Raw genomic sequence first — 23,432 nt, forward strand, 5'->3', positions numbered from 1 at the left:
GCCATAGAGACAGACAACCATTCACACTTACATTCACACCTACGGACAATTTAGAGTCACCAGTTAACCTGCATGTCTTTGGACTGTGGGAGGAAGCTGGAGTACCCGGAGAAAACCCACGCTGACATGGGGAGAACATGCAAAGATACTGTCATGTTTGGAATAATTAGTGAAATATTAGTGTGTATGTGGACATAGCCATTGTTGGGTGTGGTTACAGGTGCAGTAGGGCACACGTCTGACCACACCCCTCAGTGGTATTTGCATTGATGTATTAAGAGAGCTGGATATTATTTAACCTCGTCTCTTACATAAGAGGCGTCTGACATATTTTATGAATTGAATGGGCCCCACCCTGAAGTCAGGCATCCAGTTGTCTTCTGTTTTTTTGTGAATCCTTTCTGCATGGGTATGTTATTTAAATCCTGTCCGGTAACGGCGAACTCCAATAGTAACCATAAAAACTACAGTAAAAATGAACTTACAGAGTATAACGCAGAATGGCTAATGAATATACACCATCCGTGAATAGTATAAACAATGGGTGAGATATGATGAAAATCTTTTGCATAATATGCCCCTGTCACAATAATTATGTTACCAACTTATCAAGGTCATGTCCTGATATCACACCATATCGCCCTTGTGTTTATATGCATATTTGTTTAAATAAGAATGTCACCCACACTTAAGCAAACATGATGCCAAAATAAACAGCAGGGTTTTCCCGACCATTATAAGACTTGGGCGCAGCGCCTGGGTTCGGTTGTACCTGAGCTCATGTACAAACTGTTCTATACACACCTACAAACTCTCATTGGCTGGCCGCACTCCACATAAACAGCATTGCTGCATTATGTAAAGCAAAGTGGAGGAAAGTAGGTAAATGTGTCACAGGCTATCGCTCAGTCCTTCCGTTTTTGCTCTTCCACATGAAACGCACACACCTCAGGCACCCACACGCACTCGTTGTGTGTGTGCATTGAAGTGTGTGGTTCTGTGGGATGCAGTGCTACAACAAACAGGGTGGCTCAGAGACAGGAAGGGAGTGTAGAAAGAAAGAAGAAGAAAAAGAAGTAAGAAGAGAGTGATTTTTCTCCCAGCTATTCCCATGGGTATTGCAGCAGGGCTTTTCACTCGAGTTGCCACATTTCATTTCCTGCTGTGCATATGTGTGGTGTGTGTGTGTGTCTGTGCGTTGTGTGCATGTGTGAACTATGTGAAGGTCTTGCTCCACCGTGGTGATTTATAGCGGCGGGCTCTGGCCCTATCTGTTTTCGATCAGTCTCATGCTTGGCTCTGGCTTCCCTCCAGCGCTCCCCTGGCCCACCGGACGCCGAGTCTGGGTGGGACCCCTCCAAAACTGCCTGGAACCAGCACCACAAACACGCTCTCCCTTACTCTTTCATTCCCCCACTTTTCAGCCTCACTGTGCTTCTCCCCTGCTCCCTCTCCTCTCTCCAGCTCGCTCCCACTTCATGTACACAATTTCACAATCTCTCTACCCAACAGTCCTCACGCACAAACACACTCCGTCACTCTTACTTATTCTCTCTCGGCTGTCTCTCCCCCTTTGTCTCACTCTTGCTCTTTCTTGCTCTCACGCTCTTGCCTGCCATCTGACACCAGCTTCAAGCACTCAATCACATGCAAACATGCAAACATCCTCACAGGCACGCCCACGCACACTTAGGCAGACAATCACACACACTCACATGGATTACATTCACTGCCCCCCCCCTCCTCCAGCACAGTATTCTTTGTCCACAGCTGATGTCATGTTGGCTAACACCTTTCATTTTTTGTGATACATTCAGAATGTGCAGGCCTGCGAGTTTTACTTGCGTAAATTCTAATTAAAGTTGTCATCATGATTGGGAGGGGGGAAAAAATCCTAACAGTTGTGTCATTGCTGGCATGGGGCAGTTTGTTGTAGTATGAGTAATAAGTCCTGGATTTCATTGCTGTTTCCTTCAGCTTCTCTGCTCCTCTGGAAAGGAACGCAAACTTCATTGTTCATAGTGGGAAACACTGTCTGCAGGGTCTCAGAAACCTTAGACAAGAGCAAGCTACAAGTGCGCAAAACCTTCTGTCTTTGTATGTGTGATGGTAATGTTAACTCAAACAGGAAGTGGCCTGTCAGTCATGCGCTCACTCCAGCGCTTTCTCCCAGCTGTTGGCCCCGTACGCACACACAAACAAGCACACACAGACGTACACACAGACACACACACAGCTGGTCTTCCTGTCTCTGGTGACCTTGGCTGGGCTTTGGAGGCTCCGCATGGTTTTCACATCCACTCATCCCCACCTCCTCTTCAATCTGAGCTGGCTCCCAGCTCGTCCTTCTCTTTTATCCTTTCTCTCCCTTCACATCATCTTCTCTCACATCTCATGTTCCTTTCTCTCACTTTCACCGCAGCCACAAAGTGACGAAAGTATTGAACCTCAACCTGTTTCCTCTTTCCACCTGTCACGACCATTTCAGGACAGTGATGTCAGAGTGCAAGGAAGCCAACATAAACGAATGAGATGTATCCAAATGGTCTGGATCGGAACATAGTCTTGGAGCGCTCTTGCGCTCAGCTGGCTAGGACCTCAGCATATCTGGATCAAGCTGCGTCCTGCTAAAGAAAAGACGGTCAGAGTTGCCTCGGCCTATCAGATCCAAATCCGCTCGGGACGAATCCTCGAGCCTCGGAAGTTTTCTCACGAGAACTTTGATCTGAGAACGAACCTGCTTCCGAGTTCTTTTGGGTCCTCGTTTGAAGAGCTGTTATAAGTGAAGCAGGATGCCGGTTAGCTGACAGCACTGTTTCCCATCAATGATGAAGTCATAGCCGCTCTGTTGATATTGGTAGATGCTCCGTTTGTGTCTCTGTGTTTGTGTTTGAGAGCGAGAAAGAAAGAGGCTGTGTGTGTTTCCCAGCAGACACTTTGATAGTGCTCGGAACTGCCAAACCACATGAAACCGCCATCTACGTTCAGTGATGGAATGCCAGTTTGGGAGCCAGCGCGCACTCTTGCACACACACAAATTGACACAGTTAGACCCACACACATGCATATACACACACACAAACACACCCTGGCATTGTCTGGTTGTGAGTGACAGAGGAATGTGTGTGCAAATCATTTCAGCGGTTATTAATGAGAGCCATATAAATCCTTTCTCTCGCTTCTCTGTCCCCCAATCTCCTACCTTTGTCCCTCTCTGCTCCTTTATAAACCATGTGGCCTCATCCATGCTATCTCTGCACATTCTCTATCTGCTCCTCTACTTCCTCTCCTCATATCTGCCTATTTATCCATTCATCCAACCCTTCTTTTTTTCCTCTTTTCTCTCCATCTATTCTCCCTCCCCTCTCCCTTGACCCCTCCAGCCCAGAAGGGTCTGCTCCACCTCAGCCCCGACGTCTACCAGGAGATGGAGGCCAGCAGGAAGCAAGTGGGCAGTGCTCCGGGCCCCGGCAGCAACAGCAGCGGCTCCGTCAACTACATGACATCCAAAGACATGGGGCCCTGCTCTGCTCCGCTGCCCCCAGGACATCCTCCGTACTACAGTGGCTCAGGCTCCTCACCCAGCCCAACCGCCACCATGGCCAGGGAGCTGCTGCTCAACGGTCAGTCACCCACAGCCGACGCCTCTCTAGCCATGAAGGGGAAGAACTCGGCCCTGCCCTGCGGCGTCTCGGTGCAGCCTGCACAGCAGCTGGACTACCTGGCTCGCATCCAGGGCTTCCAGGTGAGATGCAACAAGGTGGACAGCCACCTATAAAGGTGTCTGTAGATCTGGATTAAGGTTAATCAGCTTAGTATTATATTTCATAAAAACGTAGCCATTTCTCATGAAGTCAGGAAGATGCTTTTTATTTCAGGCAAGTAGAAGCACCTCCAACATTAAATTCTGCAGGTAACTTGCTTATTGTATTTGCCCACACAGTTTTCCTGTGCAATTTTGGCTTTATACTTTGTCTGCAACGTTCTGATCATCTGACTGCGTGTGTTTCTTGCCCCATTGGAAGTTCTCACATCTCAGAAATGCACTCACCAAAGTAATCTGTAGTTAGTTTGGTGAGTAAAATGTTATCTTAACTGATAGAAATGAATTAAAGTGAGACCCTAGTTGTATAGAAGAATTTTCCTTTTGCACATGGCAGTATGTTGGGGCTTTGTTTCCTCTGAGTGAAAGCCCCATCAAGGAGGCCTCCGCACTGATACGCATGCAATTGTTTCCAATTTCACATTAATTCCACTTGTGGAATGTAGGCTTGTATTTCATTTTAACTGCCATAAATTAGATCATAACAGTCATAATTTAAACTTGGTAAAAGTTGCAGACGCTCTGTGGTACAGCCGTACAGTACGCACACATGCTAAAGTGACAGCACAGCTGTTAGCATGACCATGCATAAATATGACCCCCCACACACACACACACACATTCCTGCCCTGATTCTTCTCCCTCTGGGCCATCGCTGTAAATATGAATGTGGTCTTGGTCATCCTGTGTGGTACTGAGGAAGAAATGTTGCACATAAACACAGCCACACACACACACCACTTAAAACCTTTCCACATAATTGATGCAGGCTTTCTGTACCAAAACGTGCACTCTACACAGACAAACACACACGCAAGCATGGCAGGTGATTTGAGATGTAGACTGGCCAAGAAGAAGAGAGTAGTGAGAGTGTTGCTCCGACAGGATTTTGGATGGCTACTGCAATCAGGTATTAAACTGACGAATTTTAAAATAGATTTCAATTTATTAAGGCCACATAAATGTTATCTCAAACCTTTTATTTCACCAACTCTGATTTGGTGGGGCAGATAACCAAAACAATAGTGCACTTTGTGATAAAAGCATGTAATTTGGTACACTTATAGCCAAAGACATTCTGAAAATAATTGGATATGAAGCCATCTTGAATTGTCAACATGGCAGCCATGGCAGCCATTTTTAAAAATGGCCACCAGCAACAAACGTTTTCTTATGTGTGATGGATATAATTTGATACTGAGGACACAATTTGTTAAATTTATTTGCCATATCATTATGAATGGCCTTTTGCATACACCCCCACCCCACCCCCCATCATGGAAAATTCAAGATGGCCGCCAGTTTTCAGCTGTGAGGTGGACTGGTCAGCTTTCGATGATCTCAGTGTAGAATTTTACATTTTTCTAGATGCCGAATTTGAAATAGGAACATTAGCGTTGCTTGGAAGCTTCCGTCCACCTCACAATTCAATATGAACACCATTTCATTCAATTATTTAGTTCCAATAAAATGTAATAGAGTGGATGTCAAAACACAGCCAGGGCACACTGGCGACACCACTGCTGTAAAACTCAGCATGGGGTTCAGTGTCAGCTTTATAATGCCATGCTTTCTGTAGTCAGTAATCAATGTACTGGTTCTGGTCATAGTTTAGTAGAAGTGTGTTTTAGTTTCCTAAATGCTATCTAATATGAGTCCCACATCTAATTAATATTGTAGTTTGCATACTTAGATGTAGTTAGATAGCCGCGCCTGAATAGACAGGATGTGCCAGTGCGGGAGAGCAGAGCCAAGGGTAACGGGGCTTTATATTGCTTTAATATAGTTACCCGGATGGTGTACAGATCCACAGGAATTAAATGGCACTGGATGTACGATTGGGCTAGGTGTAGGTCAATTTTTACATCCGAATCTGGTTGTATCCCATACTTGAATGTGTTTCCTGCGGTTAAAGGTGGTAAAAGGATAGCCCTTCGGCCATTGCTGCATTAATAGTATTCACTGTATGTGAAAGTGTCAAAGAAATTCAAACTTTTGAGTCTTCATGGTCAAGGACCATCAACTTCTTGCACAGCCAAGGCTGATTGGAAGCTCTTTATTATATGCCAAGAGCACACTGCAGAGGCACTGATGTTGCCCATGCAGCAAGAAATGGCCATCAGAAAATCATGGTTGATACTGATGCTGTGGTGCTGGCTGTGGCAGTGGCTCAGACCTTACAGCCAGAACATGAGCTTTGGTTGGCATTTGGAACTGGAAAGAACTTTCGATACCTTGCAGCTCATGTATTTGCAGTAAGGCTAGGGCCTGAGAGAGCATGTGCACTACCAATGTTCCATGCATTGACGGGCTGTGACACTGTATCAAGCTTTCTTGGCCATGGGAAAAAGACTGTATGGGCTGTGTTTCCAGAGCTTACACATGCCCTGTTGAAACGGTCCTCTGCCCCAAATGACATACCACAGGAGGTAATGGCCACAATAGAGAGGTTCATTATACTACTCTATGACCGAACCAGTACTTGCACAGACATAGACATGGCAAGGCGGAAGTTAATTGGAAAGAGACACAATGTGCAGTCAATCCCCCTCCACAAAGGCTGCCCTTGAGTAACATGTAAAGAGGCCAGTGTTCCAAGGAGGCCACGTGTGGGGTCAAGTCCACACCGCAGCTACCTCTGCCATGTAAATGAGGGATATTAGGATATAGGACATACCTACTGGATGCAGGCCAGTCCAGCTATGAACTTGTCTCCTGCAAATGTAAGAAGGGTTGTGTTCGGCAGTGCAAGTGCAAGAAAGCTGCCTTAGAGTGCACAGGCCTTTGTGTCTGTGAAGGTGAGTGTGAATAAACTTCCCCTTGATTGAAAACCCAAGGTCTGGCCAGGGTAGTGTCACAACTGCTGTGAGTCTTGTGAGCTAGAAGGAAGCTTCTAAGAAATTCTAATCTTCCTATTTCAAATTCTGCATCTAGAAAAATGTAAAATTCACAATGGTATAGTAAATAAATTTAACTATATATGTCCTCAGTATCAAATTATATCCATCACACATAAGAAAACTGTTGTTGCTGGCGGCCATTTTGAAAAATGGCTGCCATGGCTGCCATAGCATAGCATGGCTCCATATCCAATTATTTTCAGAATGCCTTTGGCCATAAATGTACCAAATGTCATGCTTTTATCGCAAATTGCCCAATTCCTCCCTATTTTTTAACTAAGCTACTCCACTAGCAATCGTTTTAACTCAGATTGTATTTTTTTGGTGGTGTCTTCTTTATGCTGTGACAATTTTCCTAAAATTGGATTTTAAATATTGCCAACACACAGCCTGTGTGTCCACAAGTTCAATCTGAAACGGTCAGAGCATCATCCGAACTGTCATTAACAAATCACAGAGAAAATAAAGTAATGTTTATTCTGTTTCTCTCTTTAAAAATAACAAAAAGAACCACTAAGAGTACCCGTACCTGATCACACTAAGAGTGGTACCGTTAAAACTTTTAACAATACCCGTCCCTGTGCAGGATGAGTGGTCCAGAGTGTAGAACTGCTCGATAACACACTATCCGTCTTCTGTTTCCCACTGCGGACAGTATTGGCAGGCTGTGGATTTAGAGCTGGAACTAAACCTCACAGGTGCTTCTGTCATTACCAGACTGGACACACACACAGAACAGAAACACACACTCGCCGTTAGCACTCAGTGTGTGCAACAGAGAGACAGCCCAGTGTCTGTTTTAATCAGTGCCGGCCGATCTGCGGTGCATACCATGCCACTGATACCAGCGCCTGTTCATTTAAGCTGCAGATGCTTTTTATCAGTTTGAGCGAAAACATTTTATCTTAACCTGCTGAGGGTTCCTTTGAAAGGCCTTTGTTATTGCTCTGAGCCTTCCTGTGTGTGTGTAACCTGAGAGAGCTCTGCTGCCCGGCCAAGCCCAAACACACTTGTACATATGCACACACACACACATACACACACAGCAGGTTCTGTTTAGTGGAAATGGAAGAGTTGGGCTAAGCCTGTGTGTGAAGTTTAAGTCCTTGTCATTCTCATACTGCACAAACCATATCTCACCTTGCATATATATTAGTGTATTGTTGTGTGCGCACCTTTACATGCATCGATCTGAGTTTATACACACACAAGCATCAATGGTCTTGCATATTTCCGTGTGTGTGTGTGTGTGTGTGTGTGTGTGTGTGTGTTTCTTAAGCGAGGAATTCAGGCTGTAATTGAGACATGCAGACAATATGTGTTCTATTGAGGGGATGTTTCATATCATGTGGGTTTGTAATGAGAACCTCTGGTTGCCTGAAAAGCCATGTTAGGCAGACTTTTTAAGGCTTATGTATTCTTATGTGTTTTTGTGGGCTAAACCACGACAGATTTTTCAATGTTTTTGCCAAAAAATGCACTTGTCTGCTTTTCCACTGGACACGTAATGTGCCGCTTTGTGTGGAGCCGGATTTCTCTCGACCACACTCAACAACAAGCGAGCGCTCGGACCTGCTGTAAGATTTTTTTTTTTTTTCGTAGTAATTTGATAATAATCTCCTTGCCTGATTAGTAACTTTGTTTTTGTAATGTAATTATGTTATCCAAGTGAGCGGATTACAGTGACCGCCCAACACTGGATTAAAGAAACTAAGAAAGCACTGAGGACATTCTCATAGTGTCTGTTTCATCCATCCAGCTCTACAGACAAAGGCCCGGGCCTACCTGCTAAGCCCTTCTTTTGATTTGATTGGAAAATAGCCTCTGGTGGAAGCTCTGACGGGATAAGCAACAGTGTGTTGTACTCACGCCAGCTTGGAGCAAGGATGCTGGCACTCACTCCAGTGTGTTTGTATGTGTGTGTGTGTGTGTGTGTGTGTGTGTGTGTGTATTTCCTATTAATTTGGCTGGCGTGTTGTTGGCACGGCGGGTATGTGCGCTGGAAGTAGGGCAGAAACAAAGAAGCAGGAGGTAATAGACAACACATGGACCAAGGATGAAGTACTGAGTAAGAGCCACGTAACAGACTCTCCCTCTTTCTCTTTGTCCCTGTGTGTCTGTCTTTGGTTAATGTCTTTCTGCACCTCCATCATAATTGCTTCCTCTGTTCTTATTTATTCCCCCCTTTCTCCCACAAATTAACCAGCTCTAATTTATCTCACCGTTTGTGTGGTTTGAGGAAGCTGAAGGGTTCGACCCCAGCATTGCAGTCACCAGCTGCCCATTTACTCTGCCATCACATTACTTAATAGAGTCATCACAGACTGCCACTGCCTCAGATCATTAACTGTTGCCTCCCTTTAAAGTGAGCCGGAGATTTTTATATAGAAGATCAACGACTGATGGAAATCTAATGATTTTTACTTCCATCATCTTCAAATGGAGCGGTTACACACACCTGGACTGAGACAAATCTGCTGCCTCAGAGCTGATTTATTCTCCGTCATGCTTTCACGCCTTTATTTTTTCCTTTTGCTCTTTATTTCCAATAACCTGCCTGGTTCTTGGAAGAATGGCGTGTTTATCAGAGCAGCTCTGTCTGTTTGTCCATGTCTGAATGTGGACTGGCAGTGGAGTTACTTAGTGGTTGAGCAAGTTAATAAAGAAAGAAGAGGGGAGTGAAAGGGGCAGAGACAGAGAGGAAGTGTGGATAAAAGACCAGTGTGTGTCTCTGTGAGTGTGTGTGTGTGTGTGTGTCATCACATGCTGCTTTTATTTGGGAACCAATACTGAGAATGATTCCTCAAACACTGATGGTTAAGAGCGGTGAAGTAGTGTCTGTTCTGTCCACAGTTACATCAGTGACCAGCGTGATGGGAATGTGTGCAACCTGATGTGATCACACATTTATTCCTTTTTTACAGACAAAGATGATCTTGTATTTTCTTTGGCTCAGAAAAGATTTTCAGCCGACTATGTGTGCATCAGTTCTTTATGAGATGAATGGACCCACTTTGTTTAACCCATAAATCCGGGATCTTAATCAATCATAAATTATCAGTAGTTCAAAATGGACTATGTAACATTTGCACATCAGTGAGGATATTGCTTAGCTGTTAGCTAAAATGCTAAACTAATGTAGCAGAAGCACAAGTGGAGTAGAATCCTCAAAGGCATACTATGCAGGATTTTCTTTAAAAAACAATATATAGATTCATACAGAAATAGGGCTGCCCCCGACTAAGAATATTATTAGTCGACCAATAGTCATCATTTAGGGCCATTAGTCGACTAGTCGCCTGCATGTTCACGATATTAATTTAATTATTGAATTATATATTCTGGGCGGGGCAACACAATGGTTTGAGTTGAAGGTGTGAGAAAGAATAGTATCAGTAACATTGTTAACACTGTGCTACATTACAGAGAAATACAAAACCGTACTAATGAACCTTCATTAATATAGGCCTATATTTTATCTACAAGTGCACGTCACACACTGAGCGAGCCGCCTGTTAATGACGCTGTGGGCTAATGGGCATGTAGCTACTTCCATGTTTCAGATGATACGTCATGTTTGTAGTCGACCAATGAAGATGAGTTTACATATCACCTTGGGTTCGTCCTTCACCTTCTCAAAATGATCCCACACTTTGGATTTCCTGCCCGACATGTTATTAACTAGCCTGTGGAATAACCGCAGGTACCAGCCCTGGAAATTAACCCTCTTCCTGTGGCTGTCCTTTCAAATTATATTCCCATATGATCAGGTTATAAAGGCTTTGATATATTTTGACAAGGCACAGCTTCTGATTAAGTTTCACATGTGTTTGTTTGATTGTTTTTTCTGCGACTAAACAACCAATGGAATCTTGCAGACTAATGACCTTTTTGGTCGACTACCATTTGGTCGACTATTAAAGGGCAGCACTATACAGAAGTAATCCCTGTCAATCATTGCTTATGACCCACTATTGTAAAAATATGTAGCACTATATTTATCTGCACAGACTCCGACCTTTGCCTGTATTGTAGTCAGGACGTTTCTGGTGCTGTAGCCCCAAGCCAAAAACAGTGCACAGGTGAGATACTGAGCAGGTAGTGGCAGCACTCATCCAAGAGGAAACTACGAAAATTGTGGGCACAGGTCCAGCAAGGTGAAATGCCACGTGGACAAAGGTCATTCCAAAACAAGAGTGAATCTAGAGTTGACTTCTTTCACTTTCACTGGCGAGCACTGAAGGAGACATTAGGGATGAAGAGTAAAGCAGAGTTGGCCTGTTTTCTGTTGGACAGGTAGATGCCAGCAGTTAGCTTTATTAGCTTGTTAAAGTGTCAGTAACAGATGTATCGTTTGTACAACTGTAGCTTTAGTGTACATATAAGCAGCATAGGGAGGAGGGGCAAAGTTTGAACCTTGAACAGTGACCAACAATTGTTGTATAGTTCACCTTTAAGTTAGCAAACTGACACAGTAATGTGCCTTATACAGCAGTATTTACACAAGGTATGCTAATTAACATCTGGCTGTTGCTGCAAATCTTTGAGTGTACTGAAGCATGAAATGGCGTGTTTTATTGCTAATGAATTCAGCCTTTAATTTGTGACAGGATGAATGTGTTGTCTTCAAAAGTTACATAAAGTCCTGCTTTAAATCATCTCCACAATGAGGACCAGCTGATTTGTCACCATTTGGTTATACTGCATATAGATATGAACCTTCTTGAACCAAAGGTGCATAAAAAAACGACATGAACACTGCACGGATCTCATTATTTTTGCAGTGTATAATACAGTAAGCCATATTCCTAAGTAACTGGCATGTACATTGAATGTAGCACCTTTTTAGCATGAATTACAAATTACATCCCTCCTGAGGACGTGTTGTGCAAATGGAAAATATGACAGAATCACTTGGTGCATTGTAGCAGCCTGTTGAGTTTTGATGACCTGCATAAAGCATAACTTTATAGTCAGCTGGATTTCTCAAATCAGGAGTGCAGGATCGCTGTTTTGTGTGACGTTAAAGATGCACTATGAGAAGTCCAACCAATGAATCATCACAAGTTCACACGGGTCAGATGTTAACTCTTGGTGACACAGGATATTGCACCTTTTCAGAAATTGTTAATATCCTCTTGCATATGGCGATCAAAGATCAACATACTGCACTCTGACATTCCAGGTTGTGTCTGGAAGAGTTGAATGGTATCTACTGTATCTATCAGTCCTGTCCACCTGCTAAATCCAAATGCAATAACACCGCAGAGATAGCAATCAGCTGAGTTATGTTATCTGTCCAGAACAGGCTTATCTTGGGAGATGGATTTAGAGAGAAGGGAGGGCTGTACTCTTTGCTGTGTTGGAATCAGAACTTCCATGTTGGAAATCCCATGTTAATGAAAACACTATCCTTGGCGGGTGGCTGGTGTTGATATCCATTCAGTACAGTTCCCAGGATTTCTCACACTTTCACGTTGTTTGCTCTTCTCTCTCTCTCCGCTTCCTTCTTTGGCTGTGTAGAAATCCACTTCAGATGGTGCTGACTACACCTTGTACCCTGCCTGGCACTTTCTACCCTCTCTTTTTTTTGCTCCCTCCTCCTTTCCTGATCTCCAGCGCTGACTCTCATCTCTCTGTATCAACATCAAACGCCTGATCTGGTACAAACGTTCAAAGACTCTAACAGTTTGTTTCCAACCTCCTTGTCATCGTCTCATTCCTCTACTCTCTGTTTACTCTGGGATTTGCGTTAGAAAATACATTTTGGGGTGGCTAATCCCACCACGTTTGATTTCTGCGGCAGGGTGATGGCTTCCAGCTGCTCTCTGCGGCATATTTGTGTGAAGAGCGATCTTCGAAAACAAGTTTTGTCTGTGGTATAAATCAGACCGTTAATGCTGTGCTGGCTCGGCGCACAGTCTCTCTGCTTACATGGTGGCCCTCTCTGTGCGTGTCGGTGCGTATGCCTGTGTCTGTGTGTGTTTGGCAAAACTGAGTGATGATGTTTTTACACCACAATCAAGCCCATTTGCAAACCTTTAAATCAAATACCCTCAAGTGCCAGCACAGCATATTGCAAATTTGAATATGCAGCGTAATCTTTTTTTTTTTTTTTATTTGCTTTTGTTCCCTGTATTTTGATAGTATTGATCATATTTCATGTTATTCTCAACACTAGGCAGTGATAACAGCTGTGTGCCAGCACAGTCCCAGCATGGGGAGATGGAGGGTGTGTTAACCTGGCACTTTGTTTGGAATCTAAACAGTGCTCTTCATTATCTGCACAACAGTCGCTGTAGAAACAGCTAGCCTGGCGCTGTCCAAGGGCAAAAAAAAAAAAAAAAATCCACCTAGCTCAGCAGCCTCACAGAAGCAACAAGACGCAGAGATATCACTGCCCTGACAAAGACCGATTCCAGCAACATAATCCTCCTAAAACCACAAATTATTATTTTTTTATAGTTTGTTTTGCATAAATTAAACACACAAGAATAATTAATTAAGCCCCGCTACCATCAAACACTTTGGGTCTGGTACCTTTGGAACCAAAAGTAACCCTTCAGACATGGTACCTAGACCCTAGATCTGTTTAGCGTTTCCACTGCAAACAGACCTCTTAAATGTGGGCGGGGTTGTTGTCACTCACTGCTCCGTTCAGCACGCGCTGTATTTCCTCATTGCTCGTGATACAGAGGGAAGTCTGCACCTCATTTATCGTCCACAGAGCGAGGTTGCATGCCAACATTTTCAGAACAAAATAGAACAAGCTGCAGTGAGTCTCTCTCCATGGGATGTTTAAAAATAGTAGGTTTGGGGCGTCGGTAGCGTAGTGGATAGTGCCGCCGCCCCATGTACAGAGGCAGTGCCTCGCTGCAGCGGCCGCAGGTTCGACTCCAGCTTGCAACCATTTGCTGCATGTCACCCCCCCCCCCACTCTCTCTCTCACCCCATTTCACTCTGTCGTGTTCATTAAAGGCAAAAGCCCGAAAAAAAAAATCTTTAAAAATAGTAGGCTTGTGGGGTGTCGGTGGCTTAGTGGATAGAGGAGGCGCCCCATGTACAAGGCCGTTGCCGCAGCGGCTTGGGTTCGACTCCAGCCTGCGGCCCTTTGCTGCATGTCACTCCCTCTCTCTCCCCCTTTCACACTTGTCTGTCCTATCAATTAAAGGCTAAAATGCCCAAAAACATATCTTTAAAAAAAAAAAAAAAATAGTAGGCTTGTGCATTTAGTCCTTCTCAGGCAAGCTCAGAGGTTTAGTGTTGCTGGAGCCCACAGGAACAATGCTCTGCAACGCTTTTTTTTTTTCTCCAAGTGAGGATTAGAATATATGCAGTTCACATAACCCAACCAAAATTAATATATATAAACACTTGAAGATCCACTCATCACTTAAAGTGTGTGTCATATATAAAAAAAGTAAAGTGATAGTCAGAGTTGTCACAGTGAAATTTAAGGTGTGCTGATGGATGCATGTCATCGACCTTAAAAGTTGCCGGCAGTTGGCCCAGTGAATTTGAAGTTATTTTTTCTCAGACTCCAGCTGCTGTGAGAGGCAGCAAAACATCCTTTCATTTTATAGTTACAGTTTACTAATAAAGCTCTCCAGGATATGAACAGTGGTTACATAAGCTTTGAAACCAGCCACAACTCAGCCCTGAGCAGAGTGACCGTCCTCTGTTGACCAATCAGCAGACTGCAGTGTTCACAGCTCCACCTTTTAGTACCAGATCTGTGTGCTAGGTACCCCAACAGAGGGGGGACCAAAAATGGGGACGATGCGGAACTGTTGTATTGGTACCATCCACAACTTTTCATAGTGGAAATGGAAAAAAATTGTATTGAACTGAACTGAACTGAACTGAACTGAACTGAACTGAACTGTACTGTACTGTACTGTACTTCTCGGTAGAAACGGGGCTTTAATGAGCTTTAGAGATGCTGGTAGGAGCTGTGTTTTTTGTCCAGATTAGGGCTTGGCGTTATCTTCAGGGCTTAGATCATCAGTCCAACACCCCTCAGTCGTGTTAGCTTCTTCATGTCAAGCCATCTTCTTTTTTGCTTGTTTGTTGCCTTTTGTCAGTCAGTAAGCAGTGTTCTTCTGGGGACATTTCAGCTCCCAGATTTAGCTGCAGAGTTAGCACTCCTGGATTTCATGCTGCTCTCCTGTACAGGCAGCTGCAGACCCAGACTCAGGGTGAGTCTGAGTGAGTCGCAGGCAGCTGCCCACAGGAAGAGAGGCTTTGCCCAGTCAGGTTTAGAGATAACATTACCTTCTGCCTTCTGCTTAGATGTGGTGAATTAACAGTCTCTGGCTTTTGTTTGATATCTTGGCAAAAAATTGCTGTTTCACATACTGTAAATCAAACCCTAGATAGTGTCTTAGATTTTGGTTATTGTAATATCTCAAGCATTGTCTTTTCTTGGTTAGGGCTTGGCGATATCTTTACTACAGCTTAGCCCTGTCCCAGACCCAGAATCGCTGTTTCATCCTGTTTCCAATCTTTATGCTAAGATAAGGTAACTGGCTAATGGCTGCAGCTTCCTTATTAATGTGTATTAGAGTGGCATCAATCTTCTCACCTAACTCCCGACAAGACCGCAGATCTTAGTACCTTCAAATTGATTTCAAAGGAGTGAGTGTGTTTGTGCAGCATATCCTTCTGTTGAGAATTAAAGGAGGAAATGCCAGTTTAGAGAGTAGGTGGATCAAGAGGCATAAAGCTTTTCTTACCTATAAAATATACAAGACTGGGTGTCTGTTTTTTTGGTCGCTAAGGGCAGTTCTTTGAAACATGCATTCCTCATGAAAGTCTGTTTCATGAAACCAAGTTCGTAATGAATTGACTTCCTTAGAGATCACTTTGTCTCATTAAGATTTCTCTCTGTGATTCGGGCAAAGTACTCTCAAAATTTTTAGAGTGGTAGCTTTGTTTGCCCTTAACCTCTGCGATTAGGAGAAGTGAAAGGTATATAAACACTCTTGACCCCTGATGTCCCCACTGAAGTGGCTTGGGCTCTAATTGCTTCTCACCAACAATGACAGCGCTCTTCAGCTGACAGGACTTGTTTATTATAGTAAAGTCAAAGTTATTTCCGTGCTCCTTGATTCTCCACAGCCTGCACTCGACATAGTCTGGAATCAAGCTCTTAGTCCTGCAGTGCTTGTGTTCCGTGGTTTTAACTTGAGTAACATGACAACATACCTAATAACTGTTTGTTTTTGCAGTTACCTTGACAGTGTTGTGTAACACAGTCCTAATGATATGGATATTTGCATCTATATCTGTTGTGTATTTGCGTGTCTCTATTCATGTCTGTTTGGATTCCTGCTGGTGGGTGTGTGCATGCATATTTGTGCACTTAACATAAATTAGAGCATGTCTTCATGAGTGCTATGACTGTGATTGCTTTTTAGTTTGTGCATGTTCGTGTTTGTTCGAATGAAGAGGAGCATTTGAAGAGGAGCCATCCAGCTTTAGAAGCCAGATGTCAGAGGTCGTTCCACGTTAGTGCCGCCGATCAATCGCAGGCCTTGCGTAACTTTCCTGCTTCTTTGTCTTTAAAGGAAGTGGATTAGAGGCTGTTTTCTGAGTTGGGACCTGGGATGATTAGTTAGGCCTGTTTAGAATGCATGCTCTCGCAGATGCATACAAACATGCACTCAAAACAGACGGCCTGGACGGGAGAATAGACGGTTTGTTTTTAAGATGCTCGTTATTTCAGTTTCCGCTAAATCATCGCAAATGAGATGATGCCATGATGTTCTTTGATGCTGGCACACAGGCAGCTTTCTTTCCTGCCTGCAGGTCAGAGTTGCTGGAAAATCCCCAAAGTAACCAGGAACTTTGACTATTTCATCAAAAAGCCAACAAGAAAGTAAGACCTCCAGGTGGCGTTTGATGATCTGCCAAATTTGCTGTTTTAACCATAATCTGGCTGGTGACTGGAGCAAGTCATGTTTATTTGTATCGCCCAGTATCACATACAGTGTGTCAATGCACATTACAGGCTTACAAAAGCATTTTGTCCAGACCAAGCTCAAGATCTTTAAGAAAATGAGGAAAAAGAAAAGGAAAATTTAAGCACATAAGGGAGCTAGAAGGGCGCTAGAAGAGTACAGAGCTCCGCCAAGACCAAATGCCCTGTCTTGCAGTGCTAACGAAAGTAGAAAAATAATTTGTGTATCCTTGGTCCAGGCTGCACCCTCCCACCAAGTTTCATGACCATCAGGCCAGTAGTTTTTCTGTTATCCTGCTCAGAGACAAACAAACAAACTGAACTGAAACACAACCTCCTTGGCAACGGAGGTAACAAGTGTTGTTAGTAACTGTTAGCTTGGCTAAGTGTGCCTCAGCAAGAAGGTTGGCTCGCAGGAGGCGTGTGAGCTTACCTCTGGTCAGCAACAGTGGCTAGATCCAACCTGGTGTCAGTAGACAATATTGTAGTTGAAGTTTTGTTGTCATTGATGGTGGAGTTGGTTGTTGGTCCAGAACAAAGCTGGAGGTAGTTGGTGTTCACTTCTCCTGGCAAAGGCCACAAGTTGGTCTGGTGTCGGGTTTCTCACTCTCAAGGTCGTTCAGCACCGATATCCCTCATGGTCTCTGTTACCCAGAAGCCTCATCTCATCTGAGCCACAGGGTTCATTGATAAGGCCCGCCCACTACCAACCAGCCGAAAAGAAAGAAGGAATTACTCCTGTTACTACCAAAGAGCATACTGCTCAACCTAACTTCAGACTCAAAGTCTATAGCCATGCTAACACTTTTGGTAGTCTGTATTTATGCACAGCAGTGCTTTGAATTCACAGCAACGCTACTCAAGTACAAAGTACTGCTGCGGCTGTTTGAGAATGAGGTTTTGCAGGTATTTGGTCATAACTCAAAATGTTGAACAAATTAAGATTTTGACCTGGTGATGGTACTAGAGGTCGAGTTAAGGGACGACCAAAGTGTACAACTTATCCAGTGGGGAACATGAGCGTCTGCACCAAATTTCATGGCAACCCGGCAAGTAGCTGAGGAAACATGCCATTTAAAACCACAAATCTCAACCCCATGGGGGTGTGAGAAGAAGTCAAGGAATCACCAAATTCATTAGGGTACTTCTTCTGGGAACCATGAACGTATGTACCAGATTTCATGACAATTGATCCAGTAGTTGTCGAGATGTTTGAATCTGGACCAAAGCAGTGGACAGATCTCTTGTCATTGCCAAGGGGAGGAAACCTCTAAAGGATTTCAAACATGGCAGTGACAAACAATGAACAGAATGTACAGCATTAAGTCAATATTTAAAGTACAGCAATGGGATCATTAACCAGCAGAACAGTTCCTATAGGCTAGTTTGTTAACTGAGAAAAAAGGGTCTCACTCTCCTGATTTTCTCACACTAAATGCTGCCCATTAAAAACAGACGTAAAACACTGACATCAAACCTTGTGCTCGTAAAGATTTTAAAAACATTCAATAACATTTCATAATGTTAGGTTATGAAATGCCCGATGCTAAATCTAATAATTGCATTTATTTAATAAATGTCAACTGTACCAAAAGAGATCTTACATTGTTTTGTGGTTGCACAAGCTTCACGTTACATAAGGGTCCTCCTGACCTTTGCCTCCTCATGGTCAAAGATACTCGCATGTAATTGGTAGTTTCCATCAACTGAACATACACGCTTGTGTGCATATACACTCACAGACAATGGGAGAAAAATATCAGAAATTTGATATATCCAAGCATATATCTCTTTACAATGAGAGACTGAGAGAGAGCGTCTGTTTCCTCCAGCGCCGTCGAAGGGCCTCACCCTCGGCTGGAGGTCGGACAGGTCGCAATAGATGAACCAAGCGAAGTGCCTGTTGATCAGACAGCATGATTACACCATATATCACAGGCTCCCAACCATAGGCCTTTTTACTGCCTAAATGAAGCAGTGTACGGGATAATTAAACACACACACACAAAGATTCGTATCTTCTCAAGCACAAACACAGCCCTGGACGACTTCATACACAGTTTGAAGATTATGAAAGAAGTTGTAGTTTGATTATGTTCATTCATTTTTAAACTTGTGAAATAGGATTCTTGTTCCCAAACAATTATATTCTAACCCCTAAAAAGTCCCCCTACTCGTGTTTTTTTTTTCCACTCCTCTCTCTTTCTCCCACTCGCCTTAATGTTGAAGTCTGGAGAATTTATTGGAGATTAACTTGTCAGAGAAGGCTTTTTCCACGGCTCACTTTACTACATTCATCATTCATACACATAACAGATAGCATTCCACAATTTATCACTGTGGGCCCATCTCCTCATCAGCAGGTGTGTGCGCACACACACGTCAGTACGTGTGTGTGTCCTCTCACACACTGTACTTAACATCACATGTTCGTGTATATCCCAGCATGCACATGTTCATATCTCTGTGTGTTTGTGTATGTTATGATGGGTCTGTGTCTTAATGGGCAGACGTCCATGTGTCTGGCTGGCTGGAGCTCTCACACACACACACACACATACACACACACACACACTTTTCCACATATGTTCATAACTCATTCAGAGAGACGCAGAACTTGCTCTGGAAGCTTTCAGTCACAGACCATATACAGTGGCTTGTGTGCGTGCAAGTGCATACACACAAGTCCAGCATGTTTAGCCCACAAAGTGTAGGCTAGGATAGATGAAACTTTGATCCAGTGAGTAAAGTTAATATGCACACAAGGAAAATACACACATATACACACACACTTTTTTGTTGTGACATGCATTTTCTGTTGATTTAAAGAAGGTAGTAACTTAAAACTCCTCAGCCAACAAAAAAACACAGAGACAAACCAACAACCACACACTGACATCAAATTGTTTTCAAGACATTTTTCTATAGCCCTATTCGGACGGGATTAGTTTAACGTGGAGACGTGGGGTTAAGTAATTATTACCAGGGATTTTAGTCCCGTCCGAACGCGCCATGTCTGTAATCATTACGGATAATGTCAGTAAAAATTACGCTGACTTTTACCTTCTGTAAAAGGGTCCGGAGAAAATACCTCGGGTAATATTAATCCTGTGCGAACGCGATCCTCTGTAAAAATGTATGTAAGTATTTCGTCACCTCCTGTTTACAACCATTTTTCCGCGTTTTTTCAATGATGGAGGCGCTTCAAGAAGCATTTGGTTTTGTCAGCAGTCGTGATAGTGGACATTCCTCTAATGATCGCATAGCCCTACGTGGGAGACCAATCAAAAAGGTCGAGAAGAAAGCACTTTTCAGAGCCACGAGACTTCTGGTTGTGTTAGGTAGGCCTAATATAAATCCATATTGCTAATCTTGTTTACACACAATTTCATATTGGGCTAATCATTGATTATTATTATCCTTCAGCTGATGCTTACAGGAAGCAACGTCGCACGCACATGCCGACAGGGAGGTGACGCCAGGGCGCAAAGCGAGTTACCACTCCCATCTCTGGTAGAATTACGGAGTGTTGTTGTCCCGTGCGAATCGGACATTTATACTACAGACATCCTGTGGTAAACTGAGATTAGTCCACATCCCTATGTAAAACTAATTCCGTCCAAATAGTACTTATGATAGTTTTATCTCTGCCAGGCCCAATCCTAAAGGGGATCATGTGTTTAATCATGTGTGTGTGCATCCGTCTGTCCACAGCTAGACTCGCAAACTACTGGACCAATTAGCCTAATATTTTGTGTGCACATGTATGACTATATGCTCAGGGACCGGTTTGGTTGTGCTGATTCATAATTGTTTAAAAACCTGTTTTATTTACCATTTCACTGACTGCTGAGGCAGTTTGGTCTCATCTTGAACAGGAGCATCTGAAGATTAATTCCATTTATTATATGTTACGATTCACAAGTTAGGCAAGATACGAGATGAATTAGTGTCCATTTTTGTTATCTTCGCCGCCTTGTTGGCTGTAAGGGAGCCAGGAGGGACAACTCCACTGAGTGTAGCTCTGACCGCACTGGGAGTGTTTCGCCTGCCTGATTTTGTAGACTTGCAGATTTTGTTGACTTGGTCATTTTTCCTTGATATTTGTGCTTCTACCATTTAGCTATATAGTCAAATGATTTCTTTTTTGGTCTATTTTAACTGTGTTTATTGTTGTTACTTCCTGCTTTGTTGTGCTGTAGCCTACAGACAAAGGTAATGTCGTTCAAAGTTCGGGTATAAATGACATGGATCAAAGATTTGTGGCTGTGTAGTAGGTAATAAAAACACAATCCGCCTGATAATTACATCGTATCTACATTTCTCATACAGTGCCTATTAGCAGTAAACTCAGTCTACTCTGTGCAACGTGCCGTGGCTCTGTCAAAAATACACGCGGCATCTATTTTTATTAGCTTTTGAAACTTGCTGCGGCGTGTCTGCTGAAATTACAAGAGTTGTCCAGAGTGGCTGTGGTTATATTGGCTGCCTAGTGCAGATCTGCACTCTACTGAGGACACTTTTCTGGTTATGTTATAGAAATTATACATTGATCTACAAAAGTATGTAAAATGGATTTATGTGTTATGATTATGGTATTCATTTTGTTTATTTTGGCTGGAACAAGTCCACTCATCACGGCTCAGAAAACCCCTTTTCATTATGCCTGACTTACCTGAGGAGTCTGAAGTGCAGTATGTGAAGTAGCTAGAAGCTGTCTTATCTTCGTTGCTACGTCTTTCCATACCTTGTAGCTTGCTTTTTTGGTTTGCTCAGTGATGTGTAACAGCATTTTGAATCAGTAATGTTGTCTCACTCGGGTCCCCTCTGTCCTTTGTGTCTCCGCATCAGTCAAATATTTCTCTTCTTTCAGTTCTCATAGTTATTAATGCCATTTATTAAGATGCCTGCAGCTGTCCTGGGCATAAGTAGGCCAGGCAAACACATGCACTCGTACACATGCAAATGCACACGCGTGCACAGACTGAGAGGCAGTGAGAAGTAGGGCAGACAAGCAGGCAGTATTACCAAAGCCCTTGGATCTCAGGAGCAGACTGTCCCAGAGGAGCATCATGTCATAACAGTCCTGATTGCACAGCATTTAGGAATGCCTGCAGAGTTAACCTCCCCATGATGAGGGGTCGCCAGTGATGTCATCACTACCCCCTCTGATGCCCCCCCTCAATCGCAGATACACAGTCTTACATTCATTCCCCACCATTGCCATCTCTGTACGGTGTGGGGTAATTGTCCACAAATGCTCTGTGGTGGCAATTAGACATGCAAGATTTACTCTCAAGCCAAGCACTTCCAAAAACACAAGCCTGTATCCCGCTGAAAACCTGAGGTGCTTGGTTTGTGCTTTGACTGATCTTTTCCTGTATTTACTTTGAAGTAACACAGTTTGCCTACCTCTGCCCTCTCCTCTAGGTGCAGTACAGTGATGCGCAGAGCGGTAAGGATTTTGTGACCTATCTGACCCTCTCCCCTGTGCAAATGACTTTCCACGGCACCGGGAGCACCCTCCAAGCCAGCCATGACCAGGTATGTCTGTGTGTGTATATACATATGTATATGCATTTTAAGGGAGGGTGAGTGTCACACCTGTTGAACGCACTCCTGCTTTCAGAAAATGGTAGATAAATAAAAAATAGATCAAAGTGGAAATACTGTCCGACTCCACCCAAGCAGCACTCAAACATCATTCTAAATTCGTCAGCATCAAGTTTGAAAGAGAGACTGAATTAGTAAGAGATGTAAAAAAAAAAACACAGAAGTAACCACCGCAAAGTTTTCACAGGCCTTCACGCTACTTTTTACTGTTTACTTATCTGTTTTTCGTGCTGTCTGTCACGTTGAATGTGATACACCAAAAACAAAACATACAATGGCATACTCGTCTGCTACAGAGCCATGTTCACAGCTCGAGTCTACTGACAATGAGAAAGGAGTCTGTAGTGTATTTTTAGGGAGTTTTCCGTGTCTAAAAAAAAGCATACACACAGTCATTTTGGTGGAGAAAGGTATAGGAGAACCCTTTCTGACAGAAAGCCCTCTAGACAAACTTCTCCAAGTTTTGGTTTCATACAGTGGCAACGCACACAATTTTTCAGCTTCAAAAAAGTTGCATGTTAGATGTAACACTAACCTTGATGCTGCGATAAATTTATTTAGTAATAAGAATAATACAAATCTGATAACTGTATATTGTCTGACACTATTTTTTTAATAATAATAATAATGATAAAGATATATCTGGGCAAAGATATTTTGCAGTAGAATAATAAGCTTCCCTCCCCTTCCGGTGTCCCCTAGAGCAGTGGTTCCCAACTGGTCCAGCCACGGGATCCAGATTTCTCCTTGGTCATTAATTAATTAATTAAATACTCAGCGTCATACTTGTGTTTGGACATGTCGTTGGGCTAGTTTGCTGTCTCTGTTAAGTAGCTGTCTGTCACTCTTTTTACAGCAGGAAATGGCACAGACTTGACATCTTCGTGAGTCACTTGCGGTCCATTCAGAATGGACCCGCAACCCACTTTCGGACCACGACCCACCAGTTGGGAACCGCTGCCCCAGGGGACCTTTATTGTATGGGCCATGAATTACACATCTGCCCTTTGTCAGTGTAAAAGATAATAATGCAAGTTAAGAAAGTTGCAGTTTGTCGTCAAGTGTGAAACAAACTGCAACTTTCTTGACTTGCAAAAATATTTTTTAAACCGACCGACGTGCATAATTCATGGCA

General features: G+C 43.4%; 1 protein-coding gene across 1 annotated transcript in view; it reads left to right on the forward strand.

Annotated features, from left to right (window-relative positions):
- stau2 (staufen double-stranded RNA binding protein 2) overlaps nt 1-23,432 on the forward strand; it is a 127,556-nt gene that overhangs the window by 64,071 nt on the left and 40,053 nt on the right. The window contains exons 13-14 of the mRNA XM_050057025.1: nt 3,384-3,745; nt 22,115-22,228. Of these exons, the coding sequence (XP_049912982.1) occupies nt 3,384-3,745; nt 22,115-22,228 (476 nt within the window). The remainder of the gene's footprint in view (nt 1-3,383; nt 3,746-22,114; nt 22,229-23,432) is intronic.

The sequence above is a fragment of the Epinephelus moara genome, chromosome 11 (assembly GCF_006386435.1).
Source record: "Epinephelus moara isolate mb chromosome 11, YSFRI_EMoa_1.0, whole genome shotgun sequence".
In the NCBI taxonomy this organism is placed as follows: domain Eukaryota; kingdom Metazoa; phylum Chordata; class Actinopteri; order Perciformes; family Serranidae; genus Epinephelus; species Epinephelus moara.